Genomic DNA, 19,736 nt, shown 5'->3' on the forward strand with positions numbered 1-19,736 from the left:
ATAGAACCAGTCAAGGATGAGGCAGGGCATAAGCAGGAGGAGGGAGATTATGTAAATGAAGAGATAAGGCACATAAAATAAAAACAAATACTCCCTATTCCCTGACTTTGAATGGAAAAGGAAAAAAAAACAAAAGGAGGAAAAAACTCAACACAGAAATGTGTTGAGGCAAAAGAACAGAGGATTCTGACTGAAACTGACTGTGGACGTGTGCAAGAATGTCTCACTTCCTGTCAGCAAACACGACTACAAAGTACTCTCTCATCTCTCCCGAACACACACACACAGAAAGCATATGGGAAAACATTCCTCAACTGTAATGCACGTGAACAGTCAGAGACTCAGAGGCACAAACTCATTATCAACCACATGCACATATCTAAGACTGCCGTATCAGCACCGCCATATGTCCCGTGCATTCCCGTCTCACTCCACGGGGCCCTCGTTAGAGAGCAGTGGACAGCAATGGTCATTGTTTGTCTTGAATGTGATTACTGTATGTCCTTTTGGCACGCTCCCTGCCACCGCAGCAGCAACTCTCGACAGTCATAAAGTTTCTGGATGTGGAAAGCCCCGGATGAAAATTAGACATCTTTAATCACTTTTGGTGACCACATGTTTAAATCCAGATGTGGAGACACATCTGTGTCAAAGGGTCTGCAAAGACATAGTCTGGCAATTTAAGATATTCAACAAATAGCCACAGGGCACAAGGGCCTATGTGGGTGACAGAGAGCAGTGGGCAAAATGACATACTGTGTCTATGTAGGTGGCTGTTAGAGTCTTAACATGGCTGAAGTACTTGCTGTACAAACCAGAAAGAAGGTGGATAACTGTGACTGACAGAAACACAGCAGTGACCAGATCCTCTTCTTGCAGGTAGATAATTGAAAAATGAGTCACTGCGTCACAGAAGGCATGGAATGATTAGGTAAATGAAGTTAAAACACTTTATGATATGCCCTGAGGTAGTAGCCTACAATAAAATATGTAAAACAGGTGAGTGCGCCAGAATAATCACAACTAAAGGCGGGGAGAGAGTTAATGCTGTTTAAGCGCAGAGGGCAAATTAAACAGATCCATGACAGGAATTTTAATCTACTCTGTGGCCGTTCACCTCTTTCTCAAGCCAACGTTAAACCTTTTCACAGTAAACCTACGCTGTTCGCGAGCAAACTCTAAACATGACATCATAATCCTCCTGAGCTCGCTCCAAGACTTGCTGCACACCTGACGCACGGAGGGCACGTTCAAACCTCGGAAACATTGTTCAATCACAACTTCTTGCTCCTCGTGCATTGACGCGGATTATTCATATGTATGCGCATATATAAAAAAAAAAAATAGCCAAATGCACACTTGCAAATCATTTGCACAATTCTGAGACATCCCACCAACTTCAAAAAAAAAAAAAAGTTCTCCGAGCCAGCGCACTGTTTTAATCCCAGCCCGAAGCGACTCTGTGGGGCAAGAAGCAGCATTACCAAAACATTCACGCAGACTTAAACCAGAGACATTAGCCGCACTCTCAAGGATCAGAAGTGAACCACAGAAAGAAAAGGTTATACTTAAAGCTGACAACTTCGTGTTGGCTGTGGGCCAAGTGATGAACGGTGGTGTGCAAAAAGAGTCATCTGATAAAGTTTTACAGCTTCGCCTTTGTCATCTAACAGATACTTTACCAGCTTGTGATGTAGTTACGTGGAGCAGGATGAAAAGAAATAGTGGTATTCTCCTGCGCGACCTGGTCCTTGTTAAATGGTCCATCTTTCCGAGCTCAGACCCCCCCGCTGCCTCCGCCAGCACAACTTTTACACCGCAGAAGTTATTTTTTGCACCAGCTGAGAAGCCATGCGCTCAGAGAAGCAGAGGAGCCCGTCTGCTGTTCCAGTTGCTTGATTGTTGGACAAGTTTTGTTGTGATGGCTCCTCTCTGTTTCCCTGTGTCCCTCTCATTCATTTTCTCCCTCTCCCCATCACTCCCTCCCTCTGCTCTCCACCTCCTCCTCGTCTTCCCTCCCATAGGACGGGGTCCTGGGACGCATGGATGAGCGGTGCAGAAAAGTCCATCATAAATCACGTTTATTACCCACATTAATTTGCTAGTTCTCGCTTTCTTAGGATTGGTCATTCATTACGCACAGACGCTGTGTAGAGCACAGCGCCCTCAAATACCCACTTTAGGTTACTACATTATTCGTTGACAGGCACTTGTAGGATTTTAAGATGTCTCTGTGATTGAACGCAGTGACTGTAACAGCATTGATGATGATGATAATGGTACTTAAGTGTTTAATTCTTAGTGTTTGACCCACAGATTCTCTGTAAACTCCAACCTGACAGTGGAGATCAGAGGTTTTCCTACATCATTTGAAGCTGGAGGAAGTGTGCCAGCTTTGAACTTCACAGCAGTAGGTAAATACACCTCAGCCTACAACACCCCTGGCTACTTCAAGAATTAAGGTCTTTGCAGACCAGGGTTAGTAGTTAATCTAGGGTCAGCACTACATGCAAAACAGAAAAACTGTGATTTCCAACATCCATTTTTTTATATTTTAACATTTTACTATACTTTTTTATTATGTGCGCTTATTTTATTGAGCACATAGAGCTATATTTAGATACATAGTGTGTCTTTCACATGCAGGTAATGTACTCTATTCTATTCTGTATCCTCAAACTTAATGCACAACTTTAATTTGAGCATTCATACTACCTTGTGTATTTATAATGTACAAAAATCCAACAAACAAAAAACAGAAACTCCATTTCACACACATTAACCTCATAAATTAAATAACATGGATGTTTCTCAATTTTGTAAGAAACCAGTTTTTACAGAAGCCATGGAGAACTTGAATCTTTTAATCAGGACAATGCTGATATGAATGAGCATTAATAATTGGTTGTAATAGGTCTCCTAATACCGCAGGGCACACATTCACAGTCTCCTGCCAGATTTAGCCCTATACATTGTTGATCACCTATGGAGGCTGAATAAAACCTGGCCAGCAGCCTAATCATTTCAGTGAAAACTGTGGTATTCAGTTGAGACATGCTTTAAGATAAGACTTGTGAAGACCTCGTCTAATTGGAAAATTACCAAACACAGCGTTTCTAGAATCCAAGCTGCAACAGGCACCCAGAGATCATTCAGAGAAAACACGTCCACTCAAATTCTCTCTGTCTTTTCAAAGGAGCTGCTCCGTATTATTGAGCCACAGAATATTAAACATTAAATAACAGACAGTTATGATCCAAAACATGATAATGTTTCTTTGTGGTTAATAAACTATTTCAACAAGCTGGGCTCAGAAACATTACACATCATCCTTCAAATTCTTCAAATTAAAGAACCCTATAGGAATCTGACAGATGAAAAAAAAAACTTCATGACCTTCAAAAGCTGCAGAATTGTGGGTGCACAGGTTTTATTAGAAATAAAACTGAAAGCTATGGGAGGAAAGGATAGAGGGAGGTTGAGCAGGAACACCCAGATAACTGAATAGATGGAGGTTGATCTGGTAGGTAAACAATGGACCCTCTGACCTCCCGTCATCTCTCTTCTCAGTAGCAGCTTAGGCAGCCTGAGTGAGAGCCACATTCCTAGCAGCTTTTAGCAGATAGTTACTAAGAGTCCATTGAGTAGTGTGAAATATTTCCAGACCATGGGCTACGTCCCCTTAGCCAACTACTGGACCTGTACAACTTACAGATAATTAATCCTTAAAACACACAAACACTCAAACAAATGTACAGTTCTAACATGCAGTGAGTTCTTTATGAAGAAATAAACGTAACATTAGCTACACCCAAACTGTTATTGTGTATTGAACTTGCATTGATTGAGCCTGGGACCCAACACATACATTTAAATTATTTCATGACGCGACTGTGATGTGCAGGAAAATTCCAATTAAAGTCAAAGTCAATCTATTTGTCTCATGTCAATAGTTTGTCAGTTTCCGTTAAGTGAGAAGGGTTTCGTAAATCAGGCTGATAATGATTAAAGTAAGGAAAATAGATTGTCCTTTCTGAAGTTGGTGTAAACACATTAGGGCTGCAAAAAGAGTGGAGAGTGAAGTCAGTTCATGCTGGAGGTCTTTCTATCTTGATGTTCAATCAGCAGAAACCAACAGAGCAACTGAGTTTCACACACACACACACACACACACACACACACTACAAATCATGTGGAAAGATAGAAGATACGAAAATATGCTCCATATGTGTTTTGACATGTATTTATGTAATAGTTGTGAGAAAAAAAAATCACAGATGAAATTTGGCAAGAGATGAAACTATCACAGAAGTAAAGGCACATTGACATGTTGCTGTACTTTCTCTTGTTTTAGTTTTAAACCCTTGTCATTTTCTATTTATTTACTCTCACATTCCTCACCATGACATATTCAATCATGCTTAAAGTACTTGGAGTTGCACGTTTCTGCCAGTTTATGATATGATCTGTTTGGAAGTATCTTTTTCTCCCTCTGCAGGTCTTTCTAGAAGTGAAGCAAGCTGTCATCACGCTATTCCAAGCCCAATAAGATACAGTGAAACCTTATCAGTCCTCAAGAGGATCTGGTGAACATTTAGCGTTAGACCTCTGAGGGTGTGAGGTTCCAGTGTAGTCTGCCTACAGTCTGATCCTTGTGTTGAAGAGCATGCTGGAACAGGACAGCAGGCCAACTGTCAGGAAAATTATGCATGTAAAGTTTCACAGGAAAGATGCAAGTGACTCTGTCATCTGGCCAAAAAGTGATTAATGTGCTATGTGTTTTTCATTCACACTTAATAGCCACCTAGAAATAGCCACCTTTTGCAACATCTGTGTCCAAAAAACAGTTAGTGTCATCATTTACTTATAAACTATGTGATGAGCATTATAGTCATTTTCTGTCGTCACATAAATAGGATTTCAATATGAGTGTGAATGATTATAGTGTAACTAAATTAGCCTGACAGCTCTCACCTGTTATGACTTCATTTCAGCCCATTTATAGGAGAATTGCAAATGAACCTTAGATAACAAGTACAGTTTTTGTTCTGCACATGGAGATTAAAAGAAAGAGACAACATCTGTCTGCAATGCATGTCACATGGAAGAAAAGCTGCAGGGTCTCAATAGTGAAGCGTGATCTTTCATGCATGGGGGTGTAAAATGTGTGCTTGGCTAACAATTTCAAAAAAAGAAAAAATCTTACATCCGTAGCTGATTAAGGATAAAAGAACCAATATACATTTTGTTTGCGGAGGAAAGTACAAGTTAGAAGTTAGAGGCTTGTAAAACCCCTGATCTATGAAAGTACCTCAAGAAAAATGTGACTGTGCCAACCGCTGACTGTTGATAGCAGCATCTCTATACATCAGACTACATGTGTTCTTACATAAAAACTTTCATAAAACCATCCCACAACAGGTTTTCAAGATTTACCTGCATGTGCTTCAAGTGATGGAGTGTGTGTATATAAGACAGTTTATGAGGGGTCGCTCTGTATCGCTTTACTTACTTTAACTAATTATAGTATTTTAAATAAAAAAGTATCACATACTGGAGCTTCGATGGAGGAAACTCACAGTTGGAATCAAATCTGTGCAGGTTTTGGATGCAACACTGTGTTATTAAACATATTACTCCGCACAGCCAGTTGCTAAAGCCTGCTGTAATTAAGTCAAACCAGGGATGTGACCACGAGACAGCATGTGGAAATTTTCCATTTTGCAATGGGCCAGTAAGGGGAACTGCCAGTCTGGTGATAATTATAATGATTAGAGATGATGGGAGACTAAGCTAATTAGCATCCAAGGACCATGTCTGTTAAATGAACTGCTCAAACAAATAGACTAAATAAACCCAACCAGTGACCACATTGAGCTTGCCCCATTGTGTACCCTGCTTCAATGTTAGTTTACATCACAAAACACCACAATTGTGTTTTGATCTCAAAATAGCAAAGCAGTTAAGTCGAAAACTGTTATTTGCAGAAACTTTTAAGGTAAACGAGGAAAACAGCTTGAACCAAATATGAATCAAAACAGCATTTCCCTGAACTTCGAAGTTGTTACAGTTACTTACTGTTAGATTTGCAGAGTACATGAGGATTTTTGGAATAAGCAAGTGGTTTGGTCAGAAGAAATCTACGACATGGTGCGACAGTGGCTGAGTGGACAGCCCTGCTGGGAATCCATCTGTGTACATTGTGTGCCTACGTTCAGATGCAGCTGACACCATGCTGTTGTCTCTCTTGGCGTTCCCCTTCCACTGCCCTTTGAATAACCTACACTGTATGTGGTAATGTTGTTGTGCCACGTAGAAATCTAAATGTAGTATGATGCATTAATGTGTTAATGTAGTTTAAAATAACTACATGAAAAATGTTGAGTCCAATCTAAATGTCACTGTGGGATAATGTTTTCATCAGCTTCTGAGTTGTTCTTTTACCACTTTCTCTCAATTAACAGTGTCTGACTACCTCAGAATCCCTAAAACGCTTTCCCAGCTCACTCTTTTCTAAATCTTTGCATCAGTTCTCCTTTCTCCTTCCAGCCCTCCCCCAGCTTCTCTTTCTCTCCGTCTCTTTCTTCTTCTTCAATTCTCATGAAGTTTGCATTCCACACCTCCTCTGCAGACTGCAGACTACTTTGTGTGCAGTCTGCACACAAAAGAGCAGAAAGCACTATTCCTCACCTGTCACAAACATTCCAGTCCTCTAGGCTCTTTCACACAGTCAGAGTCCGGCTTCCTTCCAGTAGCATCAACCAGAGTCTATCTCCTGCCCAATGCTACAGCATGGCAGGGAGGTGCCACCGACAGGAGGGCTAAAGCAAGTTATAGTCAATGTGATGCACTTCCTGTATTACACATTGTAAAATTGAAAAACAACGAACATAATTATAATTTGAATTTTATTAAAAATGTAAGCAGTCTCTTCCTTTTTTAATAGTTAAATGCACATTGTGCACTTAGAACAGCATCTCTATCTAATCAGATAATCCATCTTTAATTATGATGAGTGAAAACAGACTCTGACTTTATAAGCGACTGACTTTATACAGCTGTATAAGCAGTTAAGGTTCCAGGACTGTCTGCTTGTGCATCCTTAAAGTCAGTTCACAGGAAATTGACTATTGTGCTCTAACAGTGGGTTTAGGGAGGGGTGCCATTTTCTATGACCTGGTCTTTGGTAAACACACCCTGGATGATATGGGTTCACTGCACAGCTAGAGGATGTACAGAGGTGTCTGAAGGAGGATGTTAAACACATTAAGATTTTAAGGAGCTTTAACCACTGTAGATAAATCAGTGTAGAGGTGCAGTAGAGAGATGGGTAGATGACTATGATGGTGCAGCAGAGAAAGTAGAGAGAAGGCTGTTTAAGGTGGAGGGAGGTGTACAATGGTTGGAAAAGCGTGTAGGGACATGTATTATCCACTGCTCATTGTCTCTTCTATCAGTCTCTTTGTTGGTTCTATTCTTACTGCTCTGAAATTCCTCAGTAATAGCTCAGAGGCTGGTAAACATCACCCCTCTTCATCTCCATCCACACCTGTCCACTTTCTCCGGAGGCGTAAGGGAAGGCATGTCAGGAACGCCCCTGACCTTAAGTCTACTCGCTTACTCCAGCTCTGTCAGATCCATATACAGTAGAGAATTGACCATCTGAGCTCACAGCAGTTTTGCTGGAGGACCACTTCAGGAGCTGGTCAATGTTACCTTACACCTTCTTGTACATTGTTATAATATGTGGTTAAGAGTCAAATAAGATGAGTTAGTTATTTGATAGGAAAAAGGCTGCTCATCGTGAGCTAATCTGAGTCAAAGCTTCATGGTAGTTCATCATTGACTGTCTATTCTCGACCATGACATTTGCTCAGATCACCACATGCTGATCTAATGTGTAGGTGGTGCATGGTAATAGCAAACTAAGCACTCATACTGTTGTAATCATTCATGTAATCACATGAGTATTGTACTGGCTCAAGGGTTACACTCTTTTGGCTATTTTAAGCATCAATAGCTAAATAGTAGGCAAATAAATAAATAAATAAGTTTGGGCCCTGTTAGTTTGGATTTAAAGAGCTTTGTCTGACAAAACATATTATACTATTATTGTGTCATTGTAAGCTTCAGCTTTCCAGTGAGAGAACTGGGTGATGGCTTACGGTCGTTCTAAATAGACAGAAATCTGCTTTGTGAGACAGCAAGAGGGCCTGTACTGTGTGTAGGCTGACAGTCTGCTTGCTGCTGTTAACATAATGGACAATTTATCACGAGGAGTGATAATTGAAAGCCTGTGAAAAAGATTTTACATGTTGCATTTCATGTTGAGTTATATATGCATCATGAGCTTGAGGTAGATTTTTAACTGTCATATTGTATTGTTAGTGTATAATATGTCTTCAATACCAGAGAATATTTCCTTACAAAGTTATCATAGACATGAAAGCTACCTGTCCAGAGTTTGTCCTCAGAGGAGACAAACAGGTTAGAAAGTGCAAACAGCTGTAGCTCTCCTCTCCTACTGATCACTCTCTGTTCTATGCTGGTCTCTCTGTGGGTATGTGATATTTAACAGTAACAAACTCAGTTCAATTAATTTGCTAAAGGAATATATTCTTTTATGGAAAATAAAATTAACTAATTATGCTCAGCTTTACAAATGTATACTGATGACTCCACGTTGATGCTTTGACCAATCTACTTACTCTTTCTAAAGGGCTAAGAGGATTAGTATTAGAGCAAATGGAAAACTTACAGTGTGTTACTCTGTCTTTCACAGTTTGCATGTGGTTACGTGATTTTTAGCAAAAAATCATTATGATCAGTGCAAAAGAAGCAAATCACCTTTACCCCTTTTACCCCCACCCACACCCCTCTGATATGGTAAAATGCATCATGCATTACGTGTGCTGCAACTTCCCTTGCCACCAGATGGCAGTACAAGGCAGTGCATGAAGTCGCTAAGGTTGTGTTGCCATGTTTTACCTTCTATTAACATTTTCAACTTACACATAGATCAACTTGAACTGAGTGGCTTGACGTGATTTTACAATCTAAACAACCGCAAAGAGTATAATTACCCCCCACCTCCTCCCATAATAATAACAAAAATAATCATCATCATAATTTAACCAAAAATGTTACTATTATTTATATTATATAAAATATTCCAAATATTTAAGACCTCACTTATGGGTAAATTACATTTAAATAATACTTAAGTTACCCCAAATAGCTGATCATTGTAAAACTATAGATACATATTATTGTAGTGAACCAGAAAGCCCAGTAGGAAATTCCATGATATGAATCTGACATCGTACAGTTGTGTGTCGGTGCTGTTATGGTCCCAAGCTCAAAAATCAAATAAGCTCTGCCCCCTCTGGAACACGCACGTGAGGGCATGCACGGCCACACACACGCTTTTTTAAGGCATGAACTTCAAGGCAGACTGCACCTATCAAGTTTGAAATCTTGTCTGCAAAGCGCGTTTTGGCCGTGCGTCGTCCTCTTTTCTTGGTCCCTCGTTTTATTGAACATGTGACTGAATTAGACGTTCACATGGCCGCTGGGGCTGCATGATCCGCTTTACTGTTTTTAAAAGGCCGGTGATCGGTGGCTCCTTCGGCAGCGACCATTCGGAGCAGGAGACCGCTGAAAAGCGCAGCGTCTAACCGGACAAATCATGGCGAACAGCGGGCAGAAAGTTGTGCTGATCACCGGCTGCTCCTCCGGCATCGGGTTACGAATCGCCGTCATGCTGGCCAAAGATGAAAAGAAGCGTTACCATGGTAAATGCGCTTTCTTCTACATTGTTTATTTGTTCAAACCTGTAAGTAGCAGCCCTGCAACAGTGGATTCGCCTGCTAACTATTCCGTGTTTACTTTGCCCTGCACAGCTCTGCTGTTGCACCACTTTTCGTTTACGCACAAAGTTCGGTTGAGCTCCGTGCGCAACGCAACGCTCCGTGTCAATGCAGTGCTTCTGTGTTCAGCGCCCATTGAAATCGCTGAACCCTGGTGATATCGGATCCATATCCTTTTGTAAGGACTGGGATTCAGTCGCCCCCTTGGTTTAACTATTATCGCCTGAAAGCACGGTTTCCAGGGTATGGCTCTGCGAGGCTGCCGCTTGCCAGCCGGAATCATAAAAGGGAGTCTTGTCAGTTCTCTTTCAAGTGACTTCTCCACCACAAAGGCCCCTTTTATCGCAGTGAATTGTAGACCGCCTGCTCCGGTTTAGTGCCGTGTCTAATGTGCCTATAGTCCCCTCACTGGAGCGAGTGTTGAAAGGGGGACAAAGTTTGAGACCTGTACAAGCGAGGGTTCACGCTAAAGCAAGGGCCTTGTTTGAAGTCTTCATTGGTGCACAGTGGAATTATGGTGTCCCACTTTGCCATTGTTGCTCTGTGCGTCTCCTCTCCTGCTTCCCAGCCATCATTAATGTCACTCTAGGTCCAAAACCTTTCCATGTCGTGGAGCCTGAGACAGAATTACATTAGACTTCCTTTCCACCACTGTGACAAGATTTTTCTTGGTAGATGTGACAGAATTACATAATAGGCTGCAGACCTGCAGCCAGCCTGTTAATAGTTAAACCCTGTTTGGACCCTATTTATACATTCTCTATTTACACTCATAAGTTGGGAACAAGGGTTAGTTTAATAGCTAGATAGTGAAGTTCTCTTTTCTTGCTGGGATCTGATGGGATTTGTTAAAATAGATGAGGAAACAAAAGCGATTTACCGCTCTCTTAATTCTGGGTTGAGCAGATTTTTTTTTTTTTCACATTGTGACCTGCTTTCTATAAGGGCCACCTTTGAGCAATGCAGCTGATCTGCTTTTTTTTCCCAGGGTTTTAGGAAATCCAACAGAGATTAAATGTTACATTGTGCATAAAGTAATAATTACTTGCAGTAATGACACACAATTCAGAGAAATCACAAGAAGTGCAATGCATTGTGGTTTACTCAAGAATGTTTAAGCTGCCCAAGAGTAATTCCTGCAGGAACCAGAAGAACAATGGGTCTCTTGTTCACTACCAATTTGTAAATCTTTGTGTTGCTTCATGGATCCCCAGTTCTCAAATCATAAGATTAGACATAGACTGCACAAGATGTCTGTATTTGACTACTTGCATGAGACCCATCAACACTGATAGAAATTAGTCTTGTTCCTTCACTGTACAGTATTTCATTTTGCATTTCACAGCAACACAAAATCACCACAACATGGCAGTCCATCCTCTAATGTCGCTTATCCAACCCTGTCCATGTTCAGACAAGAATCATGTGACGGTTTGTCAAGGACAACAGATAAATGTGGATCAATGTGTGGAGATGTTGTTTACTCCTGCTGATTACCATTGTGTAACAGCACTGTCTCTATTTTATCAGTTAGATAATGTCAGTCAGCAAAGATTTAGCAGACTACATAACATGGAGCAGCCATGAACACCAAGTCAACATTGTGATGATAGCTGCTGTCCCTGGTCAGGATATATCCATGTGCTGTACTGTACAGTAGCAAGAAAAAGTATGTGAACCCTTTGGGATGTCATGACTTTCTGCATTAATGTATCATAAAATGTGACCTGACCTTTAACTAAGTTAATTATTAGTATTAGTATCAATAGTGTTAACAAATAATGAAAATTCAGATCTTTTATGTATATCATCAACTATAAAAACCTCACAGTGCTAGTGAAAAAAGTATGTGAACCCTTTGATAATGTCCTCAAAAAAGGTAATTGGAGTCGGGTGTTAGTTCGAAAATTAGTTTGGAGGTGTGGACTAGAGCTACTTCGACTGACAAACAACACTCCGCACAAGAAGAAAAAGCCTATGTGAGCCATGGCACACCAAGTGGAACTTTTAGAGGATCTATGATCAAGAATTGTTGATTTACAAAAAGCTGGTAAGGGTTACAAAGTGATGTCAAAGACTTTAGAAATTCGCCAGTCTACAGTTAGACAAGCAATCTACAAACTGAGACGCTTTGGGACTGTGGCTACTCTACCAAGAAGTGGGCAGTCATTCAAAATGATCCCAAGAGCACAACAAACACTCATCAATAGTAAAGAAGCAAAAATGTGAAAGCATCATTGGAACTGGCTAACATCTGCGTTTGTTAGTCTACAGTAGGTAAAACATTGAACGAGCAGGGTGGGATGCTAGGACACCACGAAGGAAGCTGCTGCTTACTAAAAAAAACATTGCTGCAAACCTGAGGTTTGCCGAAGAGCACACTCAGTATTGGCTAAATGTTTTGTAGACTGATAAAATTATATTAAACTATTTGAAAAGAAAACACAACATCTGGCATAAAAAGGTCACTGCATATGATCATAAAAACAACATCCTAACTGTAAAGTATAGTGGAGGAAACATCGTGATTCGGGCCAGCTCGCAAGTGATTGAGGGGAAGATGAATTCCAATGGTATCAAAAATGATTCAGCTGAAACTTAACAGGACAGTGACACAAAACACAGTCAGAACCCAGACCTCAACCCAAAAGAGATGTTATGCGATGAGTTGAAGAGAGCCACACACAAGACGTCCAAAGAATATAACAGAGCTAAAGCAGGTCTGCAGAAGGAAATGGGCTAAAATTCCTCCTAAACAATGACCAGGTCTGATTCACAGCTACAGGAAGCGCCTGGTTGAGGCTATTGCTGACAAAGGGGGGGGGTCAAGTTATTAATTCCAAGGGTTCACATACTTTTTTCACTATCGCTATGAGGTTTTTATGGCTGTTGTCAATAAAGACATGAAAGATCAGATTTTTTTTGTGTTATTACTTTGGCACATTGTATTTGTTAATATTCGCGACTAAGATGAAGATCAGATCAAGTTTTTGGACAGATTATTGAAGAAAACCACGGAATTCCAAAAGGTTCACATAGTTTATCTCGCCGCTGCAGGTTAATGTTGCCCAGTATGTAAAGTTCAAGAGAAATCAATTCTGTATACTGTAAACTGTAAGGTGTGGTCCTCTCTGGGAACTTTGACCCGCTTGTGTGACTGTGTCACGACTGTGACTGTGTACATGTTCTTGCTTGTGTCAAGGAAGTAATTTAGTTGCAGTCTTAGAGATCAGAGGCTTGACTGTCTCTCTCTTCGTCAGTATGACAGTGGTTCAGTGTTTCAGAAAAGCATTATCCATGATTTCCCAAATGATTCCCTATCAAATAATGAATTGTGAATGTACAGTGTAAAATGTAAACGTCCAGGTTGTGTTACTGTTTGAACATAAAGAACCAGTTTCTTGTGTTATAGAGGTTCTTTTTTAAGTTTGAAGCCACATTATAGAAGTTAAATAATTGTTTCCACTTCACTGTCTCTGCCTTTTAGTCATTGCCACCATGCGGGACTTGAAGAAGAAGGACAAGCTAGTGGAGGCAGCAGGCGATGCATATGGCAAGACCTTGGTGCTGCTTCCACTGGACGTGTGCAGTGACGAGTCTGTCAAGCAGTGCATCAACAATGTTAAGGACCGCCATATTGATATCCTTAGTGAGTGATACACACTTTAAACTAGGCCTGCAGCTTTCATGTGACCCCTTCCTTGGATTTCAGTTAGAGCTGTTTTTGTTATCTGTTTCCTGGAAGTTTTACAGTTTTGCATTAGACAGTAAATAGTTTTATTATAAAATCTAAAGCCATAATGCATAACTTTATTCTTAGGAATGATATGTGGAACACCAGACTTTAACCTTCCTGTTGTACTATAATTTTAATAGACAAAAACTGGTAATAGAGTCGTACAGTAAAATTCTTGTCAAGTAAAAAGGCAGAGTATCCCCGTACAGTGTTAATAATCCAACTTCAGGACAATCTTTTCCAAGTTTAATCTATTGAAACAGGGACTGCTCTCTTTTTGTCCTCCGTGGTTTTGCATTTGACACTGTGAGTAGGTCGTGGGAGGAGATTGAGAGAGTCTTGAAATTCCAGTGGGCAGATTTTGCACCAAAAAAAAAAAAAAATAAAGCACCAGAACACGACATGTCCTGAGCATGTGACATATAACTGAAAACCGACCAGTGTTTGTGCTACAGCGGCAGTAAATTGGATGTGAACAATAACAACTCACAAATGGGATTCTTTTGTTTAAACCTTTAATCTGGATAAAGGTTCTATTTATAAACCTGTCTCCATCTTACTCTTAACCCAACTTTACATCCCCGTTCACCTAATTACTTAAGACCCAGGGGCCCTTCAACATAAACTGGTATTACATCACACCTCTCTGTTATTGTCACACACTGACATCTGGTGGCAATACCAAGTCATACTATGTGCATTGATGGTCCGAGGGTCACGTAGAAAAGCCAAGTGAAAACGATACAGTTACCAGTTCATTGCAGTGTGGGCGTATGGACCTCTGTGTGAGCACGTTATCTCTGTATCTCTGTGTTTCCTGTCAGTCAACAATGCAGGTGTGGGCTTGCTTGGGCCCGTGGAAAGCATCAGCATAGAGGAGATGAAACGAGTATTCGAGACCAACTTCTTCGGCGTGGTTCGCATGATCAAAGAAGTGATGCCAGACATGAAGAAGAGGCGCTCAGGACACATCATAGTCATGAGCAGTGTTATGGGTCTTCAGGGTATGATCTGTGTAAAATGTTACTTCAGAACATATGTCAGATTAATTTTTAAAACATATCTAGACTTGATTTATTTATTATTTATCAGTTTCTGTCTTTACAGTGGAAATCTGATGGCATGACTCAGGTCAATTAGCAGTCAGTTGCATAGAACCTTTAGTGTTTGTTTTAACTTGTTTGACATGCCAGATGGGTGGGGATTAGCTGAACAAGTTCTGATAAGTGGAAAGTAAACTGAACTGACTTTTATATCTGTAATTTTGTAGTTTCAATTACTATGTTCTTTTATGTGTTAATGGGGTTTAATTGATGTCTGCTGGAAAAAGAAAGTGATGTCATCCTTTAATTTCTCTGTTTTTGCTTTTGGATCAGGAGTCGTGTTCAATGATGTTTACACCGCATCTAAGTTTGCCATGGAAGGGTTCTGTGAGAGCATGGCCGTGCAACTGATGAAGTTCAATGTCCGGTAGATTTTTTTATTTGTTGAACCCCATTGAGGATAGCAACCTCTTTTTCAAGGGAGATATGACCTGGATAGCTGTATCACAAATTGCAAAAGACTGATACATAAAACACACAAGTAACACATAACAAACCAACAAAAAGCATTAGTAAAACAGTCATTCACCACCAAGCTTAGAGTAACCGTGAATTTCATCTGGGATGCTAAGTTCTTTGATTTTCCTCTTCCAAGGGGCCAAAGCCAGGACCTTGAAATCTCCATGAAATAAGTTAACAAAGATGGAAGGAAAGTTTGTCTTTATAAATAAAAACATACCAATGATTCAGATGGCACACAGAGAGAGATGTTCAGCCAACTCCAGAGCACAGAACACATGATGATGATTTCCTCTGTTCTTCCCTCACATCTGTCTTTACTTTGTACCGTACATGCTCTCTCACAGGCCTTTCTGCATCTCACTCCCCTCAGGTTGTCCATGATTGAGCCTGGCCCAGTGCACACCGAGTTTGAGACAAAGATGATGGAGGATGTGGCTAAAATGGAGTATCCAGGAGCAGATGCCGACACAGTTCGTTATTTCAAAGATGTTTACCTGCCATCATCCACAGATATTTTTGAAGCCTTGGGTCAGACACCAGACGATATAGCCAAAGTAAGGGAGCTGTTGTCTATCTGACAGTGCTGTGTTCAACCCGCATGCATAGCAATGAAATCAAACTGAAAATCCAAACTTTCTTTTGTTTGTCATCCCTCTAGTGCACTAAGAAGGTTATTGAGTCAAGCAGCCCTCGCTTTAGGAATCTGACCAACAGCCTCTACACACCTCTTGTTGCCTTAAAGTATGCAGATGAGACTGGCGGCCTGTCTGTCAACACCTTCTACAACCTACTCTTCAATTTCGGCCCTCTAATGCACATAACCCTGAGCATCCTCAAGTGTCTGACATGCAGCTGCCTGCGTAGACGCACAATCTCACCCAACTGAAGATGCTCTCCAGTGCTACATGTTCTGCAGGCTCTTCTTGAGGTTTGGGATTAAGCAGGTAGATTAAAACCCAAAAACCTGGAGAGAGAAGGTGCCTTTTAGTTTAAAGACACTACCATGATAAGCTTTGCCAGACAACATGCACAACTGCACAAGTTTGTCACAGAGATGTTGAGTGCAGGCTGACCTCATGTGCTCTCATAGAAACACGCATGTACAAAGACAGCAATACAAAGAACACACTCAATGGATTATTGTACATAGATTTAAAGAGGCAGCCATGGATTAGTCATTGCTATGTGAGAGGAACTGATCACGTGTGGTGTAAACGGTTAGATGTCTATTTCAGATAGACCGATATGTGTTTCGTGGACAAACAACAAAGCACAAAAATGATCTTAGTTACAGAGAGAAACAATAACATTATATAGAAGTAATAATGCTATGATGTGTAGCCTAGATGACATTACACTCAGGCTCACTAGAGTTATAATATGTAAAACAGAGTCAGCAGGAATATCTCTTTATTGTGTTGTGCATTTAATTATATGTTTTCATTAACATAGTGTTCTCATGTCATAACTGCTGTTCAATCATACTTTAAATCTTTTTAAGAACTGAATGTTTTTTTGTTTTGTTTTTTAAGTGTTTGTCAGTGGGTTTGCCAGATACTTTAATATAGTAACTTGATTTTAAAATAAACAGGAGTCTGATCTACCCTCAACATCTTATGTTTTAGTTAAAATGCAAGATACAAGGAAGTTTTATCTCTGTCTGCAAGGATCATTGAGTACCTACAGGGGGCAGTATTTCACTGTGTTTCTCTGGTGGCCAACCTGTGGCTTTAGAAGGATCAGAAACAAGCTCAGTTGGAGCTGTAGTGTGAAGGAATTTGTCTTCAGTCAACTGAGGTAGACAAGTGCAATAGAATTCAGTAATTCAGATCATGTGTAAGAAGAGTTATAATTACAGTGTAAGTAGTTGCATTTGTAACAATGAACAGTATATGTTTGAGTAATACATTATTCAACTTCAGTTCATACTGATGACAATGAATGGTTACGATTATGAAACATATATCTCCCTCCTTTGTAAGCTTTGTGAAAAGTTTGTACATAACCACATCTCAGTCAACAAAGTCAGGAACATTTTCAGGTAAACGGATACATTAGACCTCTTGCAAAGCACATTTTGAAATTAGCATTTTTTTGAGTGTGCATGTCTGTGCACATACGCGCACATTAGCATGTGTTTGCATGCATGTGTGTGTGAATGAGCATGTCTGTGGGCCAAGTTAGCGATCTGTTGATGGATATAAAGAGGTCATGGCCTGCTCCCCATCAAACCCCCTCCCTTGAACCCCTACCCCTTACACACACACACCCTGCTTTGTGCCGTGTGAGAGAATGTGACCTGGTTCCCATCCCTGAGGAGGGGTGAACCCTAATGACGGCCTCCTCAGACACATTGCGCAGCCCTGAGCCTCCCTCTCCAGCTGGCCCCCTCAGCCCATCAGCTCGGGACCCCCTGGTCCACACTGGGAGAGGTCTGAGGTCTAGCCTGGATGGCCGAGCCAGAGTTTGTCCTGGTTGCACACCCAGTGTCGTCCCATCCTGCCATTCCTTGCTGTATCCAGGCTACTTACATTCACCAGTTCTGAATGTATTACACTCATCTTCAGAGGACAGTGCAGCTGGTTGCAGACCTGTAGCTTCTGTGGCGTGTACAATGAGTGCAGCTCCTCAGCACTGTGTATGTGTCTTCATCAGAGGCGACAGCTCCGCACAATGGAACAAAGACCCTGTCAATCACAATCAAATGGGTGTGTGTGTGCTGGGAGTGGTGGGGAAGGGGGCTAGAGAATCTGAGGAGGATGGGGGAGAAGTTTGAATGTGTCCTGAATGTTCAGGAGGATGCCAAGACCCAGTGTGGGACGCTGAAGGCTAAGGGCAGGGGGTGGGTGGGGGGGGATTTGGGGGCAGCAATGGGTGGGGGTGTGTCGTATTTGGGAAAATGAGAATTGGGGTGCCCAGGCCTGAATGGAAGGCCTGTTTACTAATTGAATGAACACAGGAGTTACAGCAAAGTCTCATTAAACAAGGGGTCTTATCAAACCATTGTTGTTTATCTTTGTTTCACAATCAAGAACATAATTGCAAAATAATGAGGGCAGTGCGACGTGTTAGGTCTTCCCTTAATTGTAACCCCGTAACAATGACTTAGCTGCTAAACATACATTTGCTCTGCCTGCATGCGGCCTTGCTTTGTACTAACTAACAAGCCTCTTGCATTTTTGGATAAAGAATATGTAGAGGGAATAAAAAAGGGAAACCCCAGTAGTTATATTTGGCCTGGTAGCAGGATGCATTCTTTGCAGTCTGTCTGCCTTCTCTGCTGCCAGGTCATTGCGGTTCAGCCAATCTACCGCATGCATCCTCCTTCTACTGTCATCGTCACCAGAGAACCACACCTAGAAGCCTGACTCAGAAATTGATGTGAGAAACTCGGGAGTAAGAGATGAAAGCAGGAGAGAGCTGAAGAGAGAGGTCAGAAAAAGGTGAGAACTGAGTGGTATAATAAGAGTGAGACAAGAAGAGAAGGGGAAACAAGAAGACATGGTATAAAAGAGAGAGACGGGAAACTGGTATTAAGTGGAGCTGGTGTCTAGACAGAGTGCTTCAGCCTGATCCCAGGTCAGGATGATTCAGAATCAGGCTCCACTTCTCTGTTTCTGTTATTACTTTGCTTGCTATCAAGCATTCGTTCTAAATAACTCCGAATCCTGAATTGTGAACCGAATCTACTGTGAGTAGATCTGTGAATCAGATATACAGTATATCCGAGCTTTAATGAGACAGATGAAAGATGAAAATAAGGTGAGGGTCAGCAACATTTAGTGTGATTGCATGTGATTGTAGCCACTAGGGACATATTAGTAGTATATACAAGGCTGTTCTGGGGTCTGAGCTATCAATCGTTACACAGTCCAACTTGCACAGTGGCAGCCAGGTCCAAAAGGGCAGCAGAGGCCACAGGAGAGAAAAATTACACAACCTCTATCTCTACTTCTCCCTCCCTCTCTTTCCTTTCTCTTTCTTTCTCACTCACTCTGTCTCTCCGAGGCCCACTGTCTGTCTGCCCTTTCCTCCGACCATCTCCATAACTCTGCTGTGCAATGACCTCTCGCGGACCCAACGTGGGTCACTTGTTTATTCACACATGAAGTGGGGGGTCATAATCTCTCATTCTCAGCCGAGCTGCTTGTTTGCAAGGCCATTTAAGATGGTTTGGAGGTCGGAACATAAATCATAAGAATCTTGGCTCCCGTTGGCCAGTCATGCACATTGTTTTACAGACACAGAACCATTATTGTTACTGTCATTACAACATTAGCATTGTCCTCTTTCCTAGTGCTCTTTCAGGACATAAACAAGCCAGCAGGAATTTCCAAACAGGGCTTCAATATGCCCACTGCCGTTTCGCTTTGTTCCGCTCTGTTCACGCTCTCAAAACTACCAGTTCCAGTGACTGTGAAACCGTGTGATTAGAGAGCTCAATCTGTGTACAAGGATTATAATTCTCAAACAAGCGGGTTGATGGGTGATTGTGCTGGGCTTAGAGATGATGTAATCTGAACTGGAGTAACTCAATCCTTTTGTTTGTATTGTGGACAATGAGGT

General features: G+C 41.3%; 2 protein-coding genes across 4 annotated transcripts in view; one reads left to right on the forward strand and one right to left on the reverse strand.

The window, feature by feature from the left end:
• col5a3a (collagen, type V, alpha 3a) overlaps positions 1-1,935 on the reverse strand; it is a 41,823-nt gene extending 39,888 nt beyond the window's left edge. For all 3 annotated transcript variants that reach the window (XM_026360158.2, XM_026360149.2, XM_026360141.2), the window contains exon 1: positions 1,683-1,935. In XM_026360158.2, coding sequence (XP_026215943.1) covers positions 1,683-1,767 — 85 coding nt within the window. In that variant the 5' untranslated portion in view covers positions 1,768-1,935. The remainder of the gene's footprint in view (positions 1-1,682) is intronic.
• Positions 1,936-9,287: 7,352 nt separating this feature from the next.
• rdh8a (retinol dehydrogenase 8a) lies at positions 9,288-16,789 on the forward strand. Its single transcript, XM_026361523.1, has 6 exons — positions 9,288-9,794; positions 13,357-13,518; positions 14,430-14,609; positions 14,982-15,075; positions 15,541-15,724; positions 15,829-16,789. Exons 1-6 carry the CDS (start codon positions 9,689-9,691, stop codon positions 16,054-16,056), a joined length of 954 nt encoding a protein of 317 aa, XP_026217308.1. The 5' UTR covers positions 9,288-9,688; the 3' UTR covers positions 16,057-16,789.
• Positions 16,790-19,736: the final 2,947 nt, after the last annotated feature.

Source organism: Anabas testudineus, chromosome 8, assembly GCF_900324465.2.
Source record: "Anabas testudineus chromosome 8, fAnaTes1.2, whole genome shotgun sequence".
Lineage (NCBI taxonomy): Eukaryota > Metazoa > Chordata > Actinopteri > Anabantiformes > Anabantidae > Anabas > Anabas testudineus.